Raw genomic sequence first — 27799 nt, forward strand, 5'->3', positions numbered from 1 at the left:
AAAGGAAATATTTTCATCAGAAAAAATGACCGAAATAAATAAAAAATTACCGAAATTTTTCAAGTCATTTTGGACAAATGACCGAAAAGTGTCAGCGAAAAAAAAAACCCAGCTATGATAAATGTGATGAACTAAGATCCATACAAAGTTACAATTTTTGTAGGCATATATGTTAGAAATATGATGAAAAAAATTAAAACTAATTGGGAAGACTCCACTTGACTAAACAGGCTGTTCTGTTTTTTAGATTGTCTTGCATGTTGTATAATAATGTTATCTGATTATTTGATGATGATTTTTAGATTGACATCGTAGATGTTAGTAAAATGATTAAGATGCATATCGCTATTTCATTCAAACGATTTCAAGCCATTTATTCTGGTTTGACAGGAATACTGAACACACAAACTGTGTCATTTCACAATTTTCAGCAAGGTTTTCCACATTCTGCAAGTATAAGGTTAGTAATATATTTATAATAAATAATATAATAAAGTTAAATGTTGTAAACACCAAGTTGTTTTTGGGTCAGTCCATGTCAAATGAGCAAATTTTTTGGAAAATTTACACCACATGTCATAGATTTTATTAAAAGTTGGCATACTTGTAGATGTCAAAGAAATATGAGGAATGCAAAAAAAATTTTAAATTTTTTTAAATATTAGTGGAGTTATGGTCATTAGAAAAATTGTCATTTTTCACCTGTTCCGTTTCAGTAATTTTGCCTGATTTCTTGTCATATTTCTAACTTCTTAACCTATATTCATACAATATGGTTGAAAATTGCTAGACAAACATTTTAAGACCGAAGGAATCCAAAAATGTAGATTAAAAAGTCGCCAGAGAAATGCTTAAAATGATTATATAGGTTTCAATTTGCTACATGCATTTTTCGGAGGCCAAACTTTGATGGTCTATAAAAAATAGGTAGGTTATATATAATATATATATAAAATTTAAGAACTGAAATTTACATGTTTTATGCTTAATTGCTTATACCAATACTTTTTCATGTGAAATAAAAAATATGAACTAGTTTTGATAACTACTGTACTACAGACACACACCCACTTGGGAAGCAGTGCATTTAAATACAACTACATAATATATATCAGAGTCTTGTTTGCATTGTTCTCACCTGAGTGAATTCAAAAATACGATATTAATTAAATGGATTTTTAAAAACACAATTTTTTTAGTTTTGCTGCTGGGCACAAGAATTTGGTCACAATTTGGCACAAGAATTTGGCCACCGGAAAGAAGCTGTGGTAGGCCACGCTTAATTGCTGAAAAAATAAAGGAGCTTAGAGTCCTGACAGCCTCATCAAAGCTCTCACCTTTTTATTTCATCGGCTCTTCAACAGCAAAAAAAGCTGGCTTAATCTATTTATTAGAACTCATACTTCTGTGTTGACTTAAGTAGCGAAACAACACAAAGCCTGTCCACGAAGTTTCATAGGACCTTGTCCCTAGCAGGATGTGGCTGGGAAGTATATATTTTGGCACACTTGTTTAAAATTTGAAGAAGTTTTGGTGATGATGTCTTTAGTAATATTGCATTTTTAGTTATATTTTACGGTATATTGTCTCAAAGGCTGTACAAATGAACAGTTGAACACCTGTTAAATTATTATTATTTTAATCTACGTTTTTGGAAAGAAAATTCCTCTCCATGCCTTTTTTAATTTTGTTAAAATTTGGGAATATCTCCACTGAAGTTTTGATCGCCAAAACGAAGTGTGGCCACTTTTGCCAAACAAAATTTTATCCAATGCTAACTGCACAACTATTTGGTATAGTTCATTTACTCAAATTTTGTTTTAAAGTAGACAAAAATGCATGCTTGAGTGCATGACATCATATTCGAGTGACGCAACATAGTCGTAGGCTGAGAAGCTACAATTAAATTTAGTATCTATAACTCCGCACCAAACATATATGTACGACATACCAACAAACAAAGTCATTTAAGATTGATGCTAATTCCTAAATTTATTCACAAGACAAACTTTGTCAACAGTTGCAGTTAGAATCCGGATGTTTTGTCATGGCGGACTTATCACTAGATAACTGATTTTGATTTGAAGTTTCAAGCAATTATGAATTCCTATCTTCCGTTGAGAACGAACTTGGTGATGAACCATCTAAACATTCTAAACAAACTGTTTGCCATTTTTCGTAACTAAAAACTGAATTGACACATGACTTTCTTGATGTTGTATCTTGTGCTTACTTCAACACATTGATCCAGCTGATCTGCCTTTGGGGACCGAAAAACAATAGGGGCTAGTAGATATTCGAACTTGATGAGACAGCAAAGATAGCATAGCAAAGTTATTTCTTGCATTGACTAACTTGTGGAGTAAAAACAATTATGAATACATTCATCTTTACAAAGTAATTTGATGTATTTTTGTCATTTTTTAGTTCCTACTTTGTCTTTGAGCCCTTTGCTGTTATTTATTACTTTCATAGCATATTTTTGAGTTTTTTAAATTTTCTGGCCATGGTTAGTACGTGAAGAATGTACAAAATGTTCGAATAGTATGCAAATAGAAAAAAGTTAAAATTGCTGCTTAAGTGCTAGCGAACTAAGCGCAGTTATCTGATGTAACACTTGTGTAAAATGTTGTGGATCCTGATATTAGTAGTATTGACAGGCTGAGAGATGGTCGATTGTCACAAGTGGTGCAACAGAAAGTGAAGTATTCCACCAAGCATGAAGAGATCATTTTTCGGCAGGTTATTATTTTTGTTGCCGTAGCTTGAATTTCTACTTAAAATTAAGTTATTTTGTATTGTTTATATTATTATTATATGTGTTAAACTGAGCTTCAGGCCGATGATTAAAGATTGAGATTAAATTAACTAAGAGGTCAATTTTTGTGTCCACCTTTATGCATCTCATTAAGTATCAATTACAGTTCATATCGGAGATCTGGCTTTCCAGTGTTAAGCTTGAAAATGCTTTCCCAGTCTAGGAAAAAAACATTCTCACAACCATCAAAGTAGTGGACTAATAATAGTTGATAACATATTCAACATGTTGTGACTGACCTGTTGCAAGACAACTGACCACGACTGACCTGTCACAAGGACATCTCATTACAGGGTAGGCTACAAGCCTGTCTTTAGAAAAAAATGTTCCTGATATTCACGGGTTACGATGCAAAGTTTAAATAAAACCATTACGATTTTTCTCGTTTTAGCATCTAAAAAAAGAAAAAAATGTTACACTTTAGCTCAAAATTCAAGCAGTGTGTCGCAATTTTTTCTAGTTTTTGCATGTAAAGAGACTTTAGAAAGATTGATGACATAGTTTATTGGGATATCAAATGTTGAACAGTCAAATAAATGGTCGAATAGCTCTATTTGTGAGATGATAGATGAAAATTCTTAAACTGACAAAAGGAGCACCACTTTCAACACATATCATAACAAAATCAAGTTCTGAACAGCAAACGTCTTTGTCGCTTTTAAAATAAATATACACTACTACTTGCTGTATAATTGGCAATAACTTCCACTTTTACAATCTATTTAATATCGGCTGGATCTCTACAACTGTCTTCAGTATACATTTCATTACAACTTCAAATCCCCATAATACACAACTCTATTAATATCTGTAATCAAATCATGCGGCTATTTATAACAGGTTTGGTTTGACCAGAAGCTTCCAGAGACTAGGGTAATATTACATCACAAGAACTCACTCTTCTGGTCGATAATTCAGAGAAGCTTCTATACTGTCATGTACACAGAAACTTTCTAGAAGCAGTCTTCACAATAACAGATTGCGTAACTAAAGGTTACTACTGTATTGAGCAGTAATAGAACAAAAATGTAGCCTACTGCGGACTACGCATGTTGCATATTGATCGTGGCATACTCCCCCTATAATATTGTTGCAAACAATATAACAACACAATCAATACAATACAATATTTGTGTTTGAAACGACTCATTTGGTTATCTTGGCATGTTTTACTAACAAAAGCATTTCTTAAAAACAGTGCTTGCCACGTCTTCTGTGATACTTTTCACCATTCTCAATGTCTTTAGTACAGTTGCGAGCAATATAACCCATCTTCCTACATCGGAAACCATTCTTCTTCAGAAAGTCTTTGGCTAGATGGCCCTCTCTGTGCCAGTTGTAGCAGGCCTTTTCATCAAACGAGCGGTTCCTGGCTCTATGTCTAGTCTCTCTACATTAGTGGTATAAATAGTGGTTGTCATGCCAACGCTTATTCTTCGAATGTCCACCGTTAACGCATTCTTTGGCAAAGTGCCCACATCTTTTCCATCAATAGCAAACTCCAGATGGTTGTCGCTTGTATCCTCTCCTTTGTTCCTCACATTTGCAGTGTCTGGCTGTTCGCGGTAATGAGATTGTTACTTATGCAAATCTTCTGCAGAATCTCTAACAAAGTGACCATTCTTGCCACAGAAGTAACTTTAGAATTTCTATCAGGAACATTTCCAATTATAAGATCAAACAACTAAAGGTTTTTCAAACATTCATGCTTTCACATTCCCACTACGATATGGATTTTACATGCATATTCCTGCTAACGATCTTTGTATTAAAGTGTTATCAACTGACATCACATGGCCGAGTTTTCCAGTTAACTGATTTTTTTTACTAAATCTCTCCTCACCATTATGCCTGTAGAGTCTGTAGACCCAGTATCTCGTAAAACTTTAACTTCTTTGTTTCCAACTGTTCCGATCACTACTAGCAGATTATCTTCAGGTGTTATTTCTCCATATGCACCTTTTATCACTTTCTTTCCCTCTTTATTTTTCAACGAATTGTCATTTTCACTTGGTGCTACCTCATTAAGCAGTGGTTCACGAATAGCTATAGCAAATCCTCTTAAACCTCTTAATCCTCTTATAAACGTAAGTATTTCTTTCATTCCTCCCGGATTGAGTGCTTTGCGGCAACGATTTGTTTCTACATTTCTTTGCTACATGTCCAATTGTCCATGCCTACTGCAACGATTACACCACTTTCTTAGGTTTGCCAATTCGTTCAGCAATTGTTTAGTCCCCGAGAGTTCAAACCATTTTAGCAAAAAGTGTCATATATGTTCAATAAATTAACCTTGGCTTTCATGTTGTTCAGGCTTTGCTTCACAGAATCTCCGTCGATATCTGTATTCTGTAAAATTAGAACGCTTAAACAGGGCTAACATTAATCTGTTGTCCATTGCATTCTACTGCTAGCCCATGTCGGCTTCTCCAATGCTATTGCAGCATATCGTTCAAATTTTAATAGACATCTATCTAAATCATGTTTTCCATCGACAAACGATGGCAATTCTGGTCGTTTAACTTTTGCCATAGTAGCCTACTAACACTTCTACCATTTTTGTTTACAGTCATAGATTGCTCACCGAAACAATATATCTGCTCATATCTAGTTTCTTTCTTTTCAAATGTACACATATTTTTGCTAGTTCAAGTTGTGCTCTTTTCTCTTCTGCTTAATGTTGAGCTCTTGTTTTCAGCTTCTAGTTGCACTTTTTTCTCTTCAACCTGTAGTTCACGTTGAGTTCTTTTCTTTTCAGCTTTTAGTTGCGCTCTTTTCTCGTTAGCTTCATGTTGAGATTTTTTCTCTTCGCCCTCTAGCACAGCTTTCTGTAGCCTAACATGGGACTACACATATTGATTGTTACACACTTACACAGTGCCACGCAGGTTCATTTATTCACCCAGAAAAGCTTTGCAAATCAACAATGTAATCAACCGGATTTATTTGGAAGGCAGATTGATTTTTATCATACCAGTCTATTTGCAATAATGTCAACTCATCACCATTATGTTCCTTCCTCGTATTGAGGGTTGGACACAATCTGGGCTGTAAAGTCGAGCAAAACATATACGCCGACTCCGGCTTCAGTGTTGCCAGATTTTTTGAAATATTGTTTTTTTTATTTTTTTAATATACGATAATTAATTTCATTAAATTTGTGATCAAAGTTAAAACGACGACTTTTACAAAACTGACAAAAACCAACACTTCTATTTTTTGGTAAAGGTTTGTAGCGCAATACAGAGAATAACAAAGCAATATTTTGAAAAAGTGTATTGCAAACAAAAATTGTATTGCTTTTTTTTTCAAGTTGGAGTTGGCTGGCTATTTTTTAACAACTCCTACTCTACTTGACACATCAAAATCCCACCGACTCCATGAACTCCACAGCCCTGGATACAATGCCCCATTGTTATGATCATGAGCTGTTCATACTGCACATTTATAATTTAATTTTGTCCATTTAGAGATGGTTACAGTCCAAATCATTTTTGGTTTGCCTTTGTTTTTTTTACCGTTCTTTTCCCCTTCATTCAAATACTGCACAGTATAAAAATTGCATTTCCGTTTTCTGATAACCACATTGTGCAAGTAAAAATTTAGTTCCAAACTTGTTGTACTACATCATATAAGAAATAATGGTTATGGTTAACGGTTACGTTTTGATGAGGCAAGTCTAGAGAGGCCATGGCCCAGCTGGTTCTCGGGCGGGGAGCTATGAATTTGATACAGTTAAACAAACATGAGTTTATACGCAGCAACGTATATACTTTTGACATGCCTTACCGACCACCGTGACGTTTTCAATAAAATAATAGTTGTTTTTACCAAGCGTATTTAGTCGGATGACTTGTCAAATACTTGTTGACTTGTCATATTGTTAGTAACTTAGTGCTAAATGACAATGTTCTATTACTACACTAGGTTAGCAGTGTAACCATTTGACCTACCAAAACATGCAATAGCCAGGAATCGTTCATGGAAGCTTAAATCTTGCATTAAATCCTATAATTTAATGTTGTTTCACTTTCATGCACAGAGCCGATGGTCTCCATTGTTCTACCAAAGTGAAGGTTGCTGTCAATTTGTTTTTTTAAGTATATTTTGTGATGTTTTGTTGATACCACGTTTTGAAGATAGGGTCATTCTCTGCTTAATTTAGAATTTTTTCAAAAATGTTCACCCATGTTCTTGGATCTCTTCCAAACTGGTCTCATTGGAAAGATCTCATTGAAAAAATAAGATTGCAAAAAATTTGAGCATTCCAGTTCAAACAGTTGCCGAGATATCGTAAATCGAAGTTTATGCAGTGTTGCATAAAATTAGTCACGCTTGAGTGATTTTTGCTCGCTACTGCCTTCCCCTTATGCTAAAATGACAGAACAAAATTCTATTCCACCATTTTTGAGGGTGAGGAATTCAAAAATTTACATTAAAAAGGTCCATGATCATGTTTTGGGGGTGAAAACAGCCATTTAAGTTTTTTATTTCAAAGAAAAATATGGCAACGCTGCAAAAAAGTAGAGGTCGCTGCTATACGCCAAAACATTGTTTAAGCATCCATCTACAGGTTTTTCATGATTTCAGTCTTGGTCAATGCAAAATGTTGATGTCACATGGTTTTGAATATTGACACCTTGGTTGTATCGCCATATGGCAGTTTCGCAGCTTGAGATCTTGTTAAGGTTTGTATATGGTGCAAACGTCTTTGAAATATGCTCACGAAACAAAACTAACTGAAGATATCAAGCAACTTGTGAGGAAGTGTTACTTGGATGATCATAATTCATTTTCACGGATCATGGCAGGAAGAAAAGATTTTGTCAGCATACGTAAAAATGTTCATGAACAAAAACGCCTTTTATTGTGCAATATCGATGAACTGTATACTCTGTTTAAGGAAACCAACCCTGATGTCCACATTGGAAAATCAACATTTTACTAACTTTGACCAAAACAGTGCATAACTGTTTCTGCATCAGGATCCCATGCTGTTTGTGTATGTGCGATTCACCAGAATGCAAATTTGCTTGCTGAGGGCAGTGGGACAAATCTCGGTTACAAAGATTTCATCAGGATGATTGTCTGTGATGCTTCCAACAAAGACTGTATGCTTCATAGATGCCCAAACTGCCCTGGAATAGGAGCCATGGAAGAGTTTTTGTTAAATTTTTTTCGAAGAAAATGATGTTTCTGAAGTGTCGTTTCAGCAATGGACATCAACAGACAGGTGCACTATAGTCAACCAATCTGCTCCAACAGATGAATTCATCAAGCTGTTTTGTGACGCAATGAACACATTGAAACGACACTCCTTCATAGCCAAGACACAAAGCGCACACTTAAAAATGCTCAAAGAAGAACTGGAAGTGACCCATGCTATAGTTTTGCTAGACTTCGCGGAAAATTACAGTTTTGTTGTTCAGGACGAAGTCCAAGGATTTCACTGGAACAACCTCCAGTGTACACTGCACCCTGCAGTTATATATTACAGGAGCACAGAAACAAATGAAGTTGAACACAAGAGCATTTGTACTGTATCTGATGACACACAGCATGATGTCCCTTTTGTCTACGAAGTTCAACGTGAAGTTAGCCAGATAATCCAGAATGAAACTCCTCACATCCAAACAATCACTTACTTTTCAGACGGCTGTGCCCAACAGTATAAAAATTTCAAAAATTTTCTTAACCTTGGTGAGCACAAAAGGGATTTTGGAATCCACGCCAACTGGGTATTTTTCGCAACGAGTCATGGGAAGTCTCCCTGTGACGGCATTGGTGGGACCGTCAAACGACTAGTGAAGCGTGAAAGTCTGCAACGTACATTATCAGAACAGATTTTGGATCCTTCTTCATTCTTTCTGTATTGTAATGAAAAAATCAGTGGAATAAAGTTTCGATTCATCACAAAGGAAAAATTAGAAACAACAAGGATTTCCCTGAAAAGAAGGTTTGAAATGGGCAAAACAATTCGTGGAACCCGTTCTTATCATGCATATGATCCACTACCCAACAACAAAATCGGCTGCAAGTATGTCTGCTCTGATAGACAAAATGCAGCCATACATGACTTTTCTGCTCAGCAATCATTTGAAAAAATAAACCCAATGCATTTCATCGCCTGCAACTACAACTTTCACTGGTGGATTGGCATGGTTCTCCAGACAGATGACGAAAACAAGGATGCAAAGGTAAAATTTATGAATCCAGCTGGTCCTTCACCATCATTTACCTGGCCTCAACACGATGATGTTTGTTACGTGCCATATGCTGATGTAATTTGTAAAATTGATGCTCCCACAACAAATACTGGACGCACACATGAAGTCTGTGAAGGAAGCCTTAACAAAATACTATCAAAGATGTTTAACTGATTGTGTATCACCACCTGTTTGCCAAATCTGTTCTCTTTTGTGGCTTGGTGTCATACACTGTTTACTGGGGATTAGTTTGCCTTGAACTACGTTTTTGGCTTGTGCACTGCTGATATTTTGTTGTGAGCTACTGTTTTATTCTATGGCTTGGTTCATGCCCTGTTGCTGGTAGTTTGTCATGTGCTACTATTTTGTTCCGAGGCTTGGTTCATGCACTGTATGCTAATAGTTTTTTGTCAGTGACTTTTATTCCGTCACTTGGTTCATGCACTGGTGTCAATGTTCAAAGCCATGTGACATCAACATTTTGCATCGACCAAGAGTGAAATCATCAAAAACCTGTAGATGGATGCTAAAACAATGTTTTGGCGTATAGCAGCAACCTCTACTTTTTTGCAGCGTTGCCATATTTTTTTTTGAAATAAAAAACTTACATGGCCGTTTTCACCCCCAAACCATGCTCATAGACCTTTTTAATGTAAATTTTTGAATTCCTCACCCTCAAAAATGGTGGAATAGAATTTTCTTCTGTCTTTTTAGCATAAGGGGAAGGTAGTAGATTGCAAAAATCACTCAAGCGTGACGCATTTTATGCGACACTGCATAAACTTCGATTTACGATATCTCGGCATCCGTTTGAGCTAGAACGCTCAAATTTTTTGCAATCTTATTTTTTCAATGAGATCTTTCCAATGAGACCAGTTTGAAAGAGATCCAAGAACATGGGTGAACTCATTCTAAATTAAGCAGAGAATGACCCGATAGCGACATGTACGAACTTAAAAAAATGAAATAGCCAATTCTCGTTACACATTTGTAACACCATCACCACTTAACTTGCGTTGAAATAATGTATTGTCTAATGCTATCAAAGGACAATTCATTTTCAATTATTTGATATATTTTCTTCAGCTTTTCCACCATGATTCGTATACATACACCTATATTCTGGGATGTCCGATCACCAGAAATGCCGTTATCATCGATCCTGTCAATGAGATGGTATGTAATGTGTGTAATCTTGGCTGTAAGATTAATGCTGCACTTATTAGCATTGTCTTTGCATGTCTGGAGGGTTTGTTACTTTTTTAAATGTTATGATACCAAAGTTGTCTCCAAGTATTTCTTTTGTTGCATTACTGCAAACAAAGCAATATTGAAATGGAATATCTGATAGTAATAGTTAAGTTTGTAAAGATGTTAAAAAAAGGTTCATTGACTATTTTCGGAGGTTTCTCTGCCTTCTTTCATAGAATGCAATGTGGAAGACAGGCCATATTTTCTTGTATCACATTTGTTTCAACTAATCTGAGAAAAATATATAACAGTAAAAATATCCTTTAATTTTTTCAATATGATATTGAAACTGAAACACTTATCGGAATCCCAAGTATTTTGGAAACGGGGTTTATGTGAGAATTTTGGGCAGCGAGAAGTTCATGCTCTTTCCTTTTTCTTTCTTACAATTGAGATACGATTGTTCAGATTTCAGGACAGTTCATGGAAAGTCAAGTGAGTGTAGCTTCGTTCAGTTTTGCTATGCCATGCATTTCATTTGGCGCCTTATAAATGGGGCATTCAAGAACGACATGGTCAGCAGTTTGTTTCTCTGCTAAATGGCCTGTTTCGGCGAGCTTCAATTTCCATTGATCGAGGTATCCTCATATAGACGTCATGTCTTGGCTTAACGTCGTTTCTAATGATTGCCAGTTTTTTGCAAAATGGTCAGGTCATCAGCTTATCATAGTTGTCAGATGTTGTAGTAGATGGCAGGTCGTGCATATAAACATTAAAAAGCAGGGGTGCCACGACTGATCTCTGTGGGACACTGTTGTTGACTGTTGAGGTACCATAGTTTACTAAGTTTTCCACTTCCAGGGTAAAATTCCTGATGTGGATGAGTTCCATAATCATTTTAACCATGTGTCTATCAGGAAGTAGCGGAGTAGCTTGTAGACTAGGTCACGGTGTCATAGGCTGCTGTGAGGTCAACAAACACTGCTCAGTGCCCACACTCACTTTTTTGCTGAAAAACACTCTTCAATGTCCTGAGTTGATTTACGGTTAGCTTCCCGTGTGGGAATCCAGCTTGTTCTTTAAGAAGCTATGGATCAATTATTGGTTTGACACGAGCATAGATTAGTCTCTCAAGGACCTTAAAACGTGGAATGACCCGTTTCAGCAAGTCCGATTCGGCGAGTACCTTATTCGGCGACAGCCTTTTTTGGCGAGTTCCCTATTCGGCGATTTTTTTGAAGATCCAACGACGCCTTCTCTAAATCCAACGATCGAATATTATTCAATATTCAGACATTGAATCAATGTAAATACAAACTGTTAAGCTAATTGGGTTATTTAAATTGTACAATTTGGGTAGAGAGGTAACTCTTTTAAACCATAAACAGACATAACTAAGCAACAGCACTACATTTAACATTATAAAAACAAAAAACAACAAGCGAACGTTTTCGGCTAGTCATATAGCTCTTTTCAAGCCTAAAGAAAAATACATTATTGAAAGAAATGCTAAAGAATCATATAGTATCACAGCAAAAATATGATCAAATCTAAACATTTGAGAAACTGCCTCGCTCACACAAAATGATAACTGAAAATTACACAGCGCAACGGGTCAAGTATTTCAGAGGTAAAAATAATTGATTGTTCAGACAAGGACTCAGGCAGATTACGCAAGAAAGACAGAAGCACAAGAGATAGTGGCACAAAACAAAGTAATGCGAAAAGCACAAGACGTGATAATTTAATCAAAAAACTGTTAAAAGGTAAGAAGCTCCGCAAGAAAATAATTGCCTGTTGAGCCCTGGGTTTAAAGATTTGATGATCAATGCCTCATGAATTTTGGTTTCGAAATACGAATTTGGACAAACACTTACGTACAATTTTGAAAGACTGCAATGACGGTTTATTATTTGAGCACGATTGGCAGTTTTTAATATGGTCTTTAATTGCACTGTTTTTATTAAAATTAGCCAAATTCAAATGCTCTCCCACTCTCGTCACCAAATGTCGCGTGGTCATACCAATGTATGACGATCTCGCATCATGCGAGCAAGTGAACTTATACACGACGTTAGAACATAAGCGGAAAGGAGTTTTGGACTTTAACTGAAAATAATAACCAGCTTTAAATGTTTTATAAACGATACAACGATAAAAACAAATTTTATGAATTTGTTTTTATGATGATGATGATGTTCGCCCTTCGTTTCCGAAGATGGCCAATGAGACTGAGATCAAGTTTCTTTTTTCTTTTTTTAGTGTTGACTTTGGTCAGTGTAGGCTACATGAGTGCGGAGATGGCTGATGAGGCCTATCTGTGCGGTGAAACTTCTGCTGCAGGATGGACATTGGAAGGATGGTTGGCTAGGGCCAGGGTTGTTTGAGGCTCGGGCCTTGCGATGTTTTCGTTTTCTGACAGCAGATAGCGTACGGTGTTTCTCAGCTGATTCTGCGCCTTTATAAATAAGACTGCGCCATGTTGGTCGTTCTGCGGCTAAGTCTTCCCACGAATCTACGTCGATGGCGAATTCTTTCATGGAAGCTTTTAAAGTGTCCTTAAAGCGTTTTCTTTGACCACCTACATGACGTTTGCCGTTAGTCAGTTCTCCGTAGAGCAGTTGTTTAGGAATGCGATGGTTCGGCATCCGGTGGACATGGCCAGCCCATCTTATTTGTGCCTTTTTTACGAGGGTAAGAGTGCTGGGCATGTTTGCTTTACTGAGAACTTCGGTGTCTGGGACTTTGTCCTGCCATCGAATCTTGAGGAGCTTTCGGAGGCAGGAAAGGTGGAAGTGATTCACCTGCCTTTCGTGTCTCCTATAAAGAGTCGAGGCCTCACATGCATACAGAAGGGTCGTCAGAATAACTGCTTTGTAAACTTTTAGCTTTGTGGGCAGCTTGATTCCCCGCCTCTCCCATACGTTAGACCTCAATCTACCGAAGGCGATAGATGCTTTGGCGATTCTGTTGTTGATTTCCAGGTCAATGGTGGCTGTGTTAGAAAGAGTACTACCGAGATACTTGAAACTTTGACATGCATGTATTATCTGGTCGTTTACAGTGATGAGTGGTTTGCTATAGGATTTTCCAGGGGCTGGTTGGTATAATGTTAAATGTAGTGTTGTTGCTTAGTTATGTCTGTTTATTATTTAAATTGGGTTCTTAAATTGCGTTCAAGCTATACCTGGTCAGCAAAAGTTCCCTTTTGTACATGCTTTCAACGCCTGCGACATTAAAACGATGTAATTGCCTTTACATTACATTCAAAAGTTTTGTTGACATCAAAAATTCTTTGACTATTTTGAGTTACAGCATCGTTTTGTGAAAAAAGTTGTTTTGATGTAAAATATATTTGAAATATCATATAAAATCAACAAATAGCTTATTCAATAAATGAATGACATGACAAATGACATAAAAATGGCACAAAGAAGGTAGATGTACCGTTGTACCTAAGAGTGTAGGTTGTACCTGAGAAACATTTACAAAAGCCATTCGATTTGTTTAAAGAACCCAATTAGCCTACATTGATTCAATGTCTGAATATTGAATAATATGCAATCGTTGGATTTACAGAAGGCATCGTTGGATTTTAAAAAAATCGCCGAATAAAGAACTCGCCGAATAGTAGCAGACTCCTTAAAAGGGATGCCAAGCAAAGATATTGGGCAATAGCTGTTTGGGTTGTTTAATGATTTATTCGACTTAGGAATCACAACAAAGGATTTTTACCATTAGTTGCTGAAATATAAATATTTTCAACATTTTTCTTCAACACCAAACTGTTATATTAGCATCATATCAAATTTCAAGAACCATATAGGCTATGTATCAATAATATGTGACGTACTCTATGTGTAAGAATAATTGCAGGGCAGATTCAAGGGCCGAATGCGGTTGGTGTTATCCTGTGGGTTCAGTTTTTTGCTCTTGATGTGTTGGTTTAGGGGTGCCTTGTTCGATGAAATGTGAAAGTTGCGTAAACGGTACTCCCTCAAAGCTTTTCCACTGAGTGTTGTGTGGTTTCTATTCTTTACAGCCAAGTTTATCATTGAGTTTTATTTGTAAATGTATATATGTCTCAGTAAATAATGATTGATTTGCATGGCATGGTTTAGATAAGAGAAGTTGTAGGGTTTTTACCTATTCTAAGTCCCCTAGTGTAGGGTTTTGGTTATCTGAAGCTGACTTTTGGTTATTGAGACTCCAAGTCTCTAATTAAAAAAGGATAATTTAGGCTTCTGTCTAGGGGTATGATTTCCTACAAAAATTAACACAAGTAAAATGGAATATTAAACATATTTTATTATTAATCAAAGTTACAAGTTCGGGAAATTAAAAAAATAGGTCTGACCGATTTAGTTTCTTGCGACCGGTGTCAGATGAGCGACATCCTCCAGTTGTGAATTTAACCTTCTGCTCTGGCTTTCAGTCCGTTCGCTTTGCAAGTCTATTTCTGAGTGTCTGCATTTTTCAATTCCCCGCTTATTTCATAATATACCGGTACAGGCCTCGAAATTCGTTTTTGTTGACGGCGGACAAACGTGTCCGGTCTGAGCAGCTATCTCGGCGGACAAATTAAGTCTCACGGCGGACACACCAGTTTTAACGTCGATCGTCATACTTAATCCCTTTATCTTGATAAATCTTCGCCATTTGAGAATCATAGCTACGGTTTAGGCTTTTTAAAATTTCAGCAAAGTTACTCTGAAAGGCTTTCATCAGACCAACAACGTGCGCTTGACGCCGTGTAGCTACTAAATATGATGATGATGATTGTTAAAAATTTGAATTCTATGGACTTTTTGTGTCTGATGCAAATAAATAATAAAAAAATAATACGCCGCATAACTGATTAACTTCCGCCGAACGAGGTCGTGTGGCTTCTTGCGTCACAATGCTCTGGGCACGAGTCGGAAAACTCTAACGCGTAACGCTACTATTTTCTGATGTGCAAAGTTTCACTATAGGCTTTTTTCTTTAGGTTTATTTTTACATGTTATGTGAGCGAAAGTGACGAAAAGAATAAACAAAACATTAGAAAAAGCACAATTATTTTTCCCCTCTCCATGATGCGGTCGCCTTTTCAAAATAGTATCAGTATTTCACGAGACCACGGCAGGCTCGGAGTTATAATCAGCGCAATCAAGGCCATCCAAACATATGCTTATGATGAGAGCTTCAATAGCATCGATCTTCAAAGACGTGCGCCAATCTCCACGAGATCAGTGCTTGTCGTTAAGATACGTGATACCGAGATCTATTCCGTGTCTTTTCTCCAGACCGGCTAGTTGAGGGAAAAACGTAAATGCGAGCTCTTCTTTAGCGATGAAATATGCGATTTCAAACAACCTCTTTTGATTTTTTTCGTTGTCACTCATATTGTTGATGGCCTTGATGATCGGAAATTGATGGCTTGGGGTAAACGATATGTTGTGATCTTGGACAAAGCTAATCCTTACATTCGTTGTTCATTTAATATATGCGTCTATCACCACTAAATTTCCTAGTAGTAGGTTCATCGCCCTCATTCTTACTTTCAGAATTTTCCCTGGGCCTTTTCTTTCTTACTGTAATACCAAAACTTAAGTTTTGCTGCATCTTGCTGTAGTAGCCTACTCTTATAATCTAACTTTGTAACCAACCTTGCCTTATCAATATTACTCGGAGATCAAAGCCAGACATTGTGACGTAAGACTTGAACTAAGTTGCGCGTGATTAGTGTAGAAGTACCGGTACTCCCATCGATTCTTAGCAAAAAATTCACCTTTGTTACGCTGATTCAATGTCATCAATCGTTAAAGCAACGTAAAATTCGAAAGTTTTTCTGCTTGAATGGAAGCTAAAAGATACAGTATTAACTTTTTCTAGATGCGCGCTTGGAATGCGATAATTTCGCATTCCCAGCGCAAATTATATTCTTGCAACAGTTGTTCGTGCTATGCAATGACGATTTGTATCGCTAGTTTCTGCGATATTTCTCGGCGGACAAATATGACCGATCTAGAGGGTACTTCCCGCGGACATCACATGCTGTGACGGCGGACATGTCCGCCGTGTCCGCCGTGAATTTCGAGGCCTGCCGGTAATACTTTTTTATCAGTAATAGCCTATCGCGAGAGTTGTGAAGGCACAACCGGTTACATAGTTGTGTCGCTTCAGAAATACAGATGTGTTGAGCTAAATTCCATGTGAGTGACATTGGTTAAACAGGAAGCGTGACCTAAGCTTCGTGAGAACTTAGGTTTTGAATTTGCAGCGTTGAAATGCATTTTGCATTTCTGATAAGTTTCGGTTAAATGTTAAAATATAAATTTGTTGCTTAAAAACATGGTACATGTTACAAAGTCACGTTTGCGATTTTGCTAACAGCTGATTGACTCAGGCATTGCTTTTGATGTCTACAATTTTTTAAATAAATGAGTGAATCGGAAGCTTAAAGTATTAACGTGGTTATCTTTAACTACCTCCCAAAATGAATTGCCCTACTTGATTGAATTTTGGAATCTTTACCCTCGGACTGAAAAAGCTTCTCTGTAAGCTTAACTCTGGCAGTTTTACATACTTGTAGAATGTAAAGGCTTTGAATCACTGACGCAAGCCCCATCACCAAGATTGACAAAGCAAAGTTTCCGCTCATTGTTGAAATTTTTTGTTTGTAAATTAATTATTCCATTTGTTAGGTTCCTGATCAATGGAAGGCAGTCTGATGTGTACGAGGAGTCCTTATGTGTATTCCTCAAGCGCACACCTCGAGAGTCGAACATGCGGTGCTTGATCTTGCAGTTTCTTTGTTTATAAAGTCGGGCGCTTTACCGACTGAGCTATCGGGGTGGCTTTGCATAATTATACAGTAGTACCACAAGACATTTTTTAAATTTGTTTATATATATTTTATTCAGGTTGAGAGAGACATTAAAGTAACAAAAGAAATGAAACTTAACTTGCTTTACGGTTGTAAGTATTTTACACGCTTATAACTCTTCATATAACATATATATATCATATTTAAAATTTTTTTGTTGAGTAAGGGCTGCTGGTAAAACAATCGATTTTTGTGTCAACCTAACAAACTTTTATCTGCCCGTCGGTTGCTGTGAAAGGGCTAAACCACGGCTAAACATTAGTGTGGCAGCCCGACAACTAGCTTTGCTGTCAATTTGGTCTTATGCTTTCATTATTGTTAAGTTTGTGTTTTATAAAGCTGTGGTAGAGAGGTTGCTTTGTTGAACCATAGACAAACAAAACAAAGTAACCTTCGCGGGTTAAACATCCTTTATAACACAGAGATATCACATAATTAAAAAATAAAGTTAACTCAAACTTTTTCGACACGTACGTGTGTCCTTATCAGGAGTTACTTAAATCTGCAATATACATTAAATGAAAAGTATAAGGTAGATCTGACTATGCACAATAACTGTTATGACACTCCGGACTAAAAAGCACACAATGAACATGTGATACAAGAATGATTACGAGTAAATTATACGGCTGGAAACAGATCAGATGAGATGTAAAGTAGGCTACAGGCATGTGACAAACAATTAGAACACAAACGAAAGGAATGATGAGCCGCAGGCGAATAACTGCCGGTTGAGTAAACTGTTTACTAATGTGCCTCTGAAAAAGACTTTTACTATAATTGCTGACCATATTTTTGGTGAAAACCAATCTAATCGACCGCCCATTGCGAAAAAGTACTTCATAAAATTATTACATTTAACCACAGAAGGCATGTTCTTGTATAACAATAGTTTGTTGCAACAGACAGATGGCGTCACCATGGGTTCCCCACTAGGGTGTTGCTGACGACCCAGTATGTGCGATGATAATTTTGTGTAAAAATCTCCAGAAAAATTTTCAGGCAAATCGGACGAGGTTTACCTCTAGCAGGGCAATATGATCATTTTTAATAACGTTTTGAAGAAAAGATGCGTAAAACATCCAGTTTTAATGATTACTCAGTTTCAATTAGGTGCCATTGTGATATAAAAATAATGATATTAATAAAAAAGAATGTAATTAAATCAGAAAAATGTCTAAAATACCCCTGTTTCTATTTTTTACCTCAATTTCTCCTATTTGAATGATATTTTGAGTTAACGATAAATTATTTAATATTTTACACTCCATATATCTCTAGTTTCAGCTAATTTTAACTTGTTTCATTAGTTTCAGATAATATTATATAATATTAAATATTACAAGTTTATCTAAAGACCTGTATAAAAAGTATGGCAACAAGAAGCACTGCTATTCGTTTGATTATCCTCCTTGAAACACCTAGCATTGAACACATTCAGATACATGGAATTAAACTTCCAACTCATTCACAACTGATTCTCTGCTGCATGGCCTTTTTAGAAAAAGCTGAGACAAGAAAATGAAACAAAACAGAAAAACTGTATCGCTTTGCAGCAAATATTGTGTAAAAGAAATACTACCCCATACCCCATCATTATTATACCCCCTTACCCCATTACAAAGCAAGATGAAAAAAATACCCATTAGAAATTGCTGCAATTGATGAGGATATTTCTTTTTTGAATACTGTACCGTAGTATGTTTGATAACTGGGTAGCTCGAAGCCTTAAGAATCAATGTAATAAATGAAATAATCTCTCAACAGGCAGTTATTCTCCTGTGGCTCATTGTGCCTTTTGTGTGTGTTCTAATTGTTTGTCACATGCCTATAGTGCACACCTTATGTGATTTGTTTTTTGCCTTATAATTTGCTCGTAATCATTCTTGTATCATTTATTCAGTTTTTGCTTTTCAGTCCGGAGTGTCGTTACAGCTATAGTGCATAGTCAGATCTACCTTATTATTTTCATTTTATGTATATTGCAGATTTGAGTAACTCCTGATGAGGACACACGTACGTGTCGAAACAGTTTGAGTTGATTTTTTTAAATTATGTTATGTCTCTGTGTTATAAAACATGTTAAACCAGCTAAGATTACTTTGTATTGTTTTTTTTTTTGCTATTGATTTTTTTCAGTAAATACACACGTGCATGCTGATCACGTGACCGGGACTGGGAACCTGAAGCGAAGTTTGCCAAATTTCAAATCCATAATTTCGAAGGTGTCTGGAGCAAAAGCTGATATTTTTGTTGAACACGGGGATGAAATTAAGCTTGGAGAAAAAGTAACTACAAAAAATTGTTATAGTTTTGACTTATCATTCCATGATGAAATGATAACTCGCTCAATTGTCTGTTTTCTCTTACAGCGGCTCACCTCGCTTTGGTCGTTCATTGTAGGTATGTGCCAGAGATGGCAAGTAGCATGCTACTGTTAAAACGCCGTTACTAGCGCGCTATCTTTTTGGTAGCCGCGCTACATTTTTGTTGAAGTAGCAGCTCCCCAGACAGCAAATCAGCCGCTTTTTAAATTGATTTAACGTCTGCAGCCGTTAAAAACAGTTGATTTGCTGTCTTTGTGCGGTTGTGATCCTATTTTTCGCAATGTTGCGATTGCGGAGAGGCGCTAGATTTGCTATAGTCAAACTTTAGCCTACTTTCCAATTTAAACTGAAAAATGTTTTTCAAAGAGATTTTTGATAAAACGCTAGAACATAAGAGTATCATTGTACGGTACCTAAAACTTGTATTTCATAATGCGTTAATATGGCAGTGTGTAAACGAATGTGGTACTGAAAGGTGATATCATTCGTTTTCTAGGTCATTTTGATTTCACTAGGTACTTGAATAGAGCTTTCCAGTGTCAGTTCAAGACAAAAGTAGCACCTAGAAGTGGAGGTAGAAGTGGAGACTTTTTTTCCAAATAGCACTAACGCGTTATTTTTCATCAACTGGTAGCGCCGCTCCTTTGGCTTACTGTTGCGACAGCGCGCTTTGAAAGTAGCGGATGTCCACTACTGGTACTTGCCTACATTCAAATTGATTGACGCAATGTTGGTAATTAACGAAGCATTGATTAGTTGTAGGGCATGTAGGCGTGATTTACTCTTAATTGAAATTAGACTTAGACGCAGTGACTGAAGACTGAAGACTTACCAAAGAATTACATGCAACTTTCCTAATTATGAAATCGCCCATTCATTATGGTTACGCTGAACGCCTAAAGTCCCGCCTTAAATTTCATTTTCCTAAAACCACTTTTGTTGGTACTGATGTTTATTACCGTGGTGTCGGGCGAAAATTATACGACTCCGACTTCTCGATTTATAGCTGGACGACTCCGGCTTTAGTATTGCCAGATTTTTTTAATTTTTTTGTCTTTTTATTTTAAAAAACATTAATTTCATTTAACTAAGTTGCAATCAGAATTTAAATGGTGACTTTTCCAAAAACTGGCAAGAACAAGCACTTCTATTTTCCTGTAAAGTTTTAGAGCGCAATACAAAGAACAAGAAAAAATATTTTGAAAAAAGATCACAAACCAAAATTTTATTCATCGTTTTGTAGCAAGCCGGAGTCTGCGTTTTTCTAACGACACCAACTCCGGACATTCTAAAATCCTTCCTACTCTCCGACTCCACAACCCTGTTTATTACAACATAGTGCGTACGGTACTCTTTGTTTTTAGAAAAAAAGCCAGCTAGCCACAATTGACCGTCCCTTATGATAGCATTGAACAGCTTTAGCTTGGAGTTGCTTCTTGCTAGTCAGGTAGCCCCCTCCCCTTGTTTAAGGCATTTTTCTTATTTATTTATATTAGCGTAGTTTCTTAAAGTGCTTAACATTATCTTTTAGCTCATCAAATGTCGAGCCACACCTGGCCACACGAACGGTTGCATGACGTATGTACTTCCCGCGCACCGCATGGCCTTCACAGGAGACGCCCTCTTGATTCGAGCATGCGGAAGAACCGACTTTCAAGAAGGTGAGAAAAATCACGCCTTACTGTAGTTTTCGTGAAATATGTAAATCGTTCTTGTGATGATCTTTGTTTATTTGAAACACACGGCCTTGAGAAGTGTGTATCTGATTATTTTAACATGAACGCTCGGTGGCAGGTATAAGATTGCCATGAAAGGAGAGACAAACGAGGCGTTGCGTAATTTTGACGTTTTAGATCTAGAATTATGGTCGTTTGTTTTATCTTTTTTGTCAAATTTCGTTTCCTAAATAGACTAAAACAAAAGGTTTGTATTGTTTTCTAAACCCGTTAACGTTGGTGAAAATTCTGTTAGTCTCGATCTAGGCCAGGGGAGTCCAAACTTTTTTACCAGCTGGCTAGATTTGAAAATGCTAAAATATTTGAGAGCCAACAACACCTGATAATCATATTTCGGACAATCATAGATGTACCCTTGTACCGGTTAATTATATTATGCTTTATATCGATACTTCTTCTCTGTTTTACAAACTCTCCTTCTGAAAATGATTTAAGTATGTCTGTGTTTGGCATTCAAGCCACATCATAGCTTGTTTTTGTGGTGCTTTCATTTGGCTCGTGGGCTCGTTCAAAGCAAAGCTGTAGCGTACCAACACTGTCTTCAATTGCTTCACTTCTTCTGCAGTCTGCACGGTCAGCCTTTAATAGCTTTTCAAATGTACCAGCATGTTTTGTCGCATAGTACCTCTTAACATTGCTCCTCACAAATTGCAACACTGACAAACTAGCAATACTGATTATAACTTTTTCTAGCCGGGTTTTTCTAAAGTTTGCGAGAACTTTAGAAAAACCCTGCTATCGGCCTGTAGTTGCCATCGTTAGTTTGAAAAAGCTATAAGTTGAATTGTTATTAGTTATGTTTGATTGCTGGGTTGAAATAGTACATTGTGCATCATCAGGCGCGGGCCGTATAAAACGCATCGCAGACCGTAGTTGACACGCGGACCGGATTTTGGACAATGGACACCCCTGGTTTAAAACATATAAGTAAAGTCGACATTGATTGAGAGTGTAGTGCAGTGTGTTGCTACGGCTCCCGTCCTGCTCACCTTTTGTGGTGATACAAAAATAGCTAAAACTAAATATTTGCATTTCACAGTTTGCAACGCAAGCGGAAAATTTTATCAAACAATATAACAATGGTTCTGTAAGCCCTATCTTGTTGAAGACGGTCAAGTTTCCTTCGCCTACTAATTTTGCTCAGGCCACATTGTATGTTCTTATTTGTATTCGTATTGTCTTTGTACACACTAGGTCTGTTTTTTCAAGCATAATTTTTGCAGCATTACGCTGTGCAATAAAGCAATTTAATGGAGATGAAGACGATGTTTTGTAAATGAGTCTCTTGTATACTGAGCTAATCCACACCATGCGCTCAGTGCTATAAATAGACTCGGAAATTCTTGCATTCATTCTCCCAATCTTTTTCAGCGGAAGAACTATGGTTAAATGTTATGTAACGCATTGCGCAATGCAGCAAAAAAGAAGCGCGATATGATATATATTGTGTGTCAGAACAAGTGAACGTTTTTAGTACTTGTTCTGATAAATATTTTTCAATGTGTTTTTTATACTATTTCCAATCCTTTCATTGGTTATCTTTCAAGCAAGAAACAACAACATTAGGAGTTGTGTTAGTATTCACTCTCAGAATAACATAACTGGGCGATTATGATGTGCTTTCATGCTAGTTTAAGATAAAAATGGTTGGTGAAAAAAAAGCAACTTGTCCAAAGATTTTGTTTCTGTTCTTACCGTACACTTCTGGTTGCAAAACACGATTGTTTTTAGTTTAGGCATTTTTTGCTACAAAATATGTTGGGGAAAAAGTGAGCGCTAAAAGCATCTCACATCACTCGTAAAAACTTTGGTGGTCCTTTCTAAACTGTTAAAGCAATTACTGCGGCATGGTCGTTTAATAACCAGTTCAGTTGCTGCAATGTATAGTAGGATTGACTACTTATTTAAGTTTAAAAACACCCACATTTTGTAAACTTTAACATTACAGGAAGCCCTGACGTACTCTATGACTCCATTCACAAACAGATATTCGACTTGGACGATGACTATCTACTATATCCTGGTCATGACTACCAAGGTGGGCTTCTGAAATTTATGTTACTTTCATACGATTTGCAATTGTTTTTGGCAATTTTCTTGTTGTTGCCGATTTTATTATCCGAAAAATTTTCGTTAATGAATAATATAAACCAACACGTCGTGAAGTCAATTGCAGGCCACAGCAGTCTTTATTAAGTGGCTGATATTCAATATACTGTAGTTCTGTTCATTTCTCGGTCCATCATTTCCGCAATGATATCTGGCTTATGAAATTATGCTATTTGTGAGATTTGCTTGAAAAACTGAACTCACTTAATTTATCCACCTAAGGAAAAACCACCAATGTTTTTACATTGAAGTCAAAAATTGAAGCGTTCGTTGAAAAATTAAACATCTGGAAAGAAGAAGTTGAGAATAATTGATTTGAAATATTTTCATCTACTGAAGAGTTTGTGACTAACAACGATGTGGAACCAAATGTTATTAAGCGTATGGTTATCGACCATTTGTCAAATCTGTTGAAACAGTTTTAGAAGAAGCCAATTTTTTTTTCTAGAATTAGACAATGCCAAATTAGATTGGATCCAAAACCCATTTGCAATACACCCATCACGCTGAATAAATGTAATTTCGGTTTTGTTTTGTTTCCAATCGGCTACGTGTACAGTAGCAAGTTTCGGGTACCGGTAGCTTGTTTTTCTTTTAGTTTTGTTCGAGTTAAGCCTTTAAATATCACAAATGTATATTTCACACGGCTTATCATTTCAAGTACAGTACAAAGGGTCGCAAATTTTTTTTTTGAGATTAAAAGGGGGGTCGCGAGCAAAACAGTTTGGGAAGCTCTGACATAGCCTATATCCTATTTCGAGTTTTGCTATTGCGCAACGATAATTGTTTGGATGCGAAAAAGCAAGGTTTCTGTTTACATGATCATTGATCGAATTTGTGTTTGCTTGAAGCTTTCATTATTAACAAATATTTGAATTCAGTATCTTTTATTGCGTTTCAAGTTGCTTTTGACATGTTCCTTTTTACTGCTCTTGCCATGCAATATTTGCTGCATTGTAGGATTGAGCATGATTTAAGCAATTCAAACTAGTATCGGTTAGGTACTTTTAGTTTCAGCTAGTCCAGGGGTTCCCAAACTTTCTGTTCATCGTTACCCGTTGGTCAATTTATAGATTTGCTCGTGTACCCCCAAAATTTTGTCATATTTTTGGCTTTAGAAAGTTTAGATATTGCAACAAATTAACAGTAGAGCTGCATTAGAAGACTGCATACATGATATTTTGTACCAATCAAAGCACACAAAGTTATTCATAACAATGTAATCCAAGGTTAAACAAACACTACAATCCCTTGTTGATAGAAACAACAACAATGCATGAATAGCAGGTTCCGCAATCTTTTTGTACGACTTGCACATTGTAAACCAAAAATCAAATTATATTGTAACTTAATTATTAATTCAAATTATTAACATCATCGGGTGATAAAAAATATTTTAAGGCAGATTAGAAGTTATGGAAAGAATATTCTTATACTTAATCTAATGTACCCCTTGAAAAGTCGAAATATACCCCTGGGGGTACATGTACCCCAGTTTGGGAATCCCTGAGCTAGTCGGTCGCCCACTTTCGCTCAAAGCCTTGTTTGAGATTTGATTTATGTTCGTTGTATTACGAAATGAATGGTTTATGAAGCTTCCCAGTCCCCAGGTTGTCGATGTTTGAGAAAACTACTACTGAGAAATACACTGAGAAACTACTAGACAGCAGCTTATATTTGTCATTATAGACATGAAGATTTTTAGCTCCATTTGATGGACGAGGATGATATATTCGTTGTTGTGGTCTGTGATTTATTTTTAGCGTCACATTTTTACGAAAAAGAAGAAACATGTGCCACCCCTCATTGGCGAATGGTTGTTCAGAAAAGACGCCCATGCGTGTAGTGACTTAGTTTATACTCTCAATTGGTTCGACAATCATGCAGCGTGAAATGACATTTTTTCCCGCAGTTACACCAACTGAAGGCCGCGTAACAGCCTTCGAAATTAGCATATTTTTACTTCGGCAAAAACGTTGCCGCGGCCAGACGGCAAAAGTTGAAATTGCCTCGGCAATTGCTGTGAACGTTTATTACAAAAAAATTGTACCAAAACATGTAAAACGGGAAGCGAAAAATATACTAGAGTAGTCTATCACGACCGCACTGTTTGATTTGTTGTGATGTAATAATACCAAAAGTAGCGATAAAGCGAGCAGTGCGATTACGCACGGTGTTACAGCAATTTACGTTAAATAACTCACGGGGGAGAAAAGAAAGTTAATTTTGGGTTGGTTCAACGTTCGAGTCAGCACAAATCGATTTAAGAAATTTATGTTTGTTTTGCAGTAATTCGACATCTAACGACGTTGAATTATCATAAAATAGCGTTAATTGCTCAACCAGGTACCGGTATCAAATTAATAGCTCCCTACGAGAAGATTGCCTCGATTTACGCATACACTAACATAATATCGGCACCATTGGGATACTTCGAGCAAACACGAAGTCTATTTGATAGAATCGAAAAAATGATAGAATCGAAATTTGCTGTCAGAATCGAAATCATCAGATGCTGTATCGGAGGATGAGGTTGTCGCGTCATCACTGGAATCAGAAACATCAAGAGACTCATCGCTTAGCTGTAAATCTACACTGTCTTCGCCGTTCGCAATGAAGCGTCTACGTTTTTCTGCTTTCGTGCTTTGATACCCATTCACACGCCTCTTTCGCAGAGCTCCACCAGGGTGTTGACTAAGGATCAAATCTATGGCTGCGGCATAACGAATTGGAGGAATGTCTAACCCCAACCCTAACTTTACAACCGCTCGTGTGGCCTCGGCATTTTTATTGCCGACGCTAATGCGTCGTTCATGCATCTGCGTCGCCAATCACCTCGGTAATTGCCGGCGCTAATTTCGAAGACTGGCGTAAACGACCTGTGTGGTGTTACCTCAATATACTTTGACTCGGAGCAAAGGACAGTGGTTTTCTATTAATCCTAAAATTTGTCTCTTTTCGTAGATGTCAGCTACGTGATTGGATAACTACCATTACCGTTTTCGTTTTGTTGTTTTAGCCGCATCTGAAATTAAGCTGCGCAAACTGACTTCGGACCTACTATAAATTTTACGCAGTATAGTTGTGTTGAGCATCACACCATGGCAACCTAATTATTTTACCTATTTCTTTATAATTCACAAAATGAAGGGATTCTGGGGAGTCAAGCCATCCTCGCACAAAAGTGACTCAAAATTGCCCTATAACGGATCAAAATGATACAGTCACTATTAAATAAATTGCGAAAATAATGAGGTAGGCAATATAACGTAAGAGCACAACTGCACGCCCAGCAAGCTGTTGCTAGAGAGAAGCCCAATTACGGAGCCATGATAGGATGCACTGCCTGGTAATTCTAAATTCACGGAAATGTACCACGAGTCCAAATTGCATCAAGTTATCATGTTGTGTATCGCGGTTTCGAATATTAAATTCTCTTCAGCACATCGTTATAATAGGCAGAGATGGGCATTGGGCAAGATCACCAGTTTTGGTGATCTTGAAGATCAAGGTCACCAAGAATAATCTTGAAGATCAAGATCGTGATCTTAAAGATCAAAATCACTTTTTGTGTACTTAAAAAAACTTTTTCATCAATGAAGTTGCATCAAAAATTTATTATGAGCAACCTGATTAAAGGTAGTTTTGTATTGTTACTGTTGCTTTTAACTACTCGATCGCTGGCCTAAGAACTGCAATAGTTATAGTTAGTGACTGTTGCGATTCGGCCTATCAATAGTTTGCCTAGAATCGCAACGTCACACTCAAGGGCGAGTGTAATTACAGTACTGAAAAAGTCACAACGTTTACAATAAATTAGTTTTATGCTTTTTATTTTATTTAAAAAAAACAAAAAAACTTGGAACTGCATTATTTTTCACCAAATTTTTGTCTGGTTCATATGGGAAGCTCTTATTCGTGTCAATAAGTATTTTCAACTTTCACTTGATTATACAGTATGTATAAATGTTTATTGTGTCATTTACCCATCTGGCAACTTTGATACTGTTGTAGTAGTAGGCCAGTTTTAATCCGGTGATGTCCCCGATACCGAGGGTGGTCGGATTCACCTCCAAGTGCCACAATCGCCTTCACACCCTGCCTCCACATCGATCTGTCTAACGCGTCCTCTCTTGTCAAACCCGCCTTGCTGCTTTCCTTCTGAATTTGCCTTTTTCACGTTTTCTTTGGTCTTCCTTTTTTTCTACGATGCTCCACTTGCAACTCCAGCGCTCTTCTCAAAACATCATCTTCATCCCTTCTCAAAGCATGCCCATTGCCCATACCATCTCACACCATTTGCCTTCGCCAACTTATCAACATTCACATTCAACCGAAGCAAGTTTATAAGTTCTTTGGTTTTCTTTTTGTCCATCAGCTTCACAGCACACATTGCCCTCATCATCGCTCTTTCAATTCGGAAAATCGCCACGTCGTTTTCCCGATACCCGTAAGCACCATGTCTCACTTCCGTACAGCATTGCAGATCTTACGCAACAGAATTTTTCCTCACTCTTTTCCCACATACTCTACAAGGGTCGATT

At 37.0% G+C, this 27799-nt stretch overlaps 1 protein-coding gene across 2 annotated transcripts in view; it reads left to right on the plus strand.

Moving 5' to 3' along the window:
* The first annotated feature begins 306 nt into the window (after positions 1–306).
* The window catches only part of LOC145774286 (uncharacterized), a 32958-nt gene continuing 5465 nt past the window's right edge, over positions 307–27799 (plus strand). The window contains exons 1-7 of one of the 2 annotated variants that reach the window (XM_082585487.1): positions 307–460; positions 2661–2742; positions 10111–10200; positions 17121–17175; positions 19223–19371; positions 20942–21071; positions 23095–23184. In XM_082585487.1, the coding sequence (XP_082441613.1) occupies positions 327–460; positions 2661–2742; positions 10111–10200; positions 17121–17175; positions 19223–19371; positions 20942–21071; positions 23095–23184 (730 nt within the window). In that variant the 5' untranslated portion in view covers positions 307–326. The remainder of the gene's footprint in view (positions 461–2660; positions 2743–10110; positions 10201–17120; positions 17176–19222; positions 19372–20941; positions 21072–23094; positions 23185–27799) is intronic. The other variant, XM_082585488.1, reaches the window with a different exon arrangement.

The sequence above is a fragment of the Aplidium turbinatum genome, chromosome 7 (genome assembly GCF_918807975.1).
Source record: "Aplidium turbinatum chromosome 7, kaAplTurb1.1, whole genome shotgun sequence".
Lineage (NCBI taxonomy): Eukaryota > Metazoa > Chordata > Ascidiacea > Aplousobranchia > Polyclinidae > Aplidium > Aplidium turbinatum.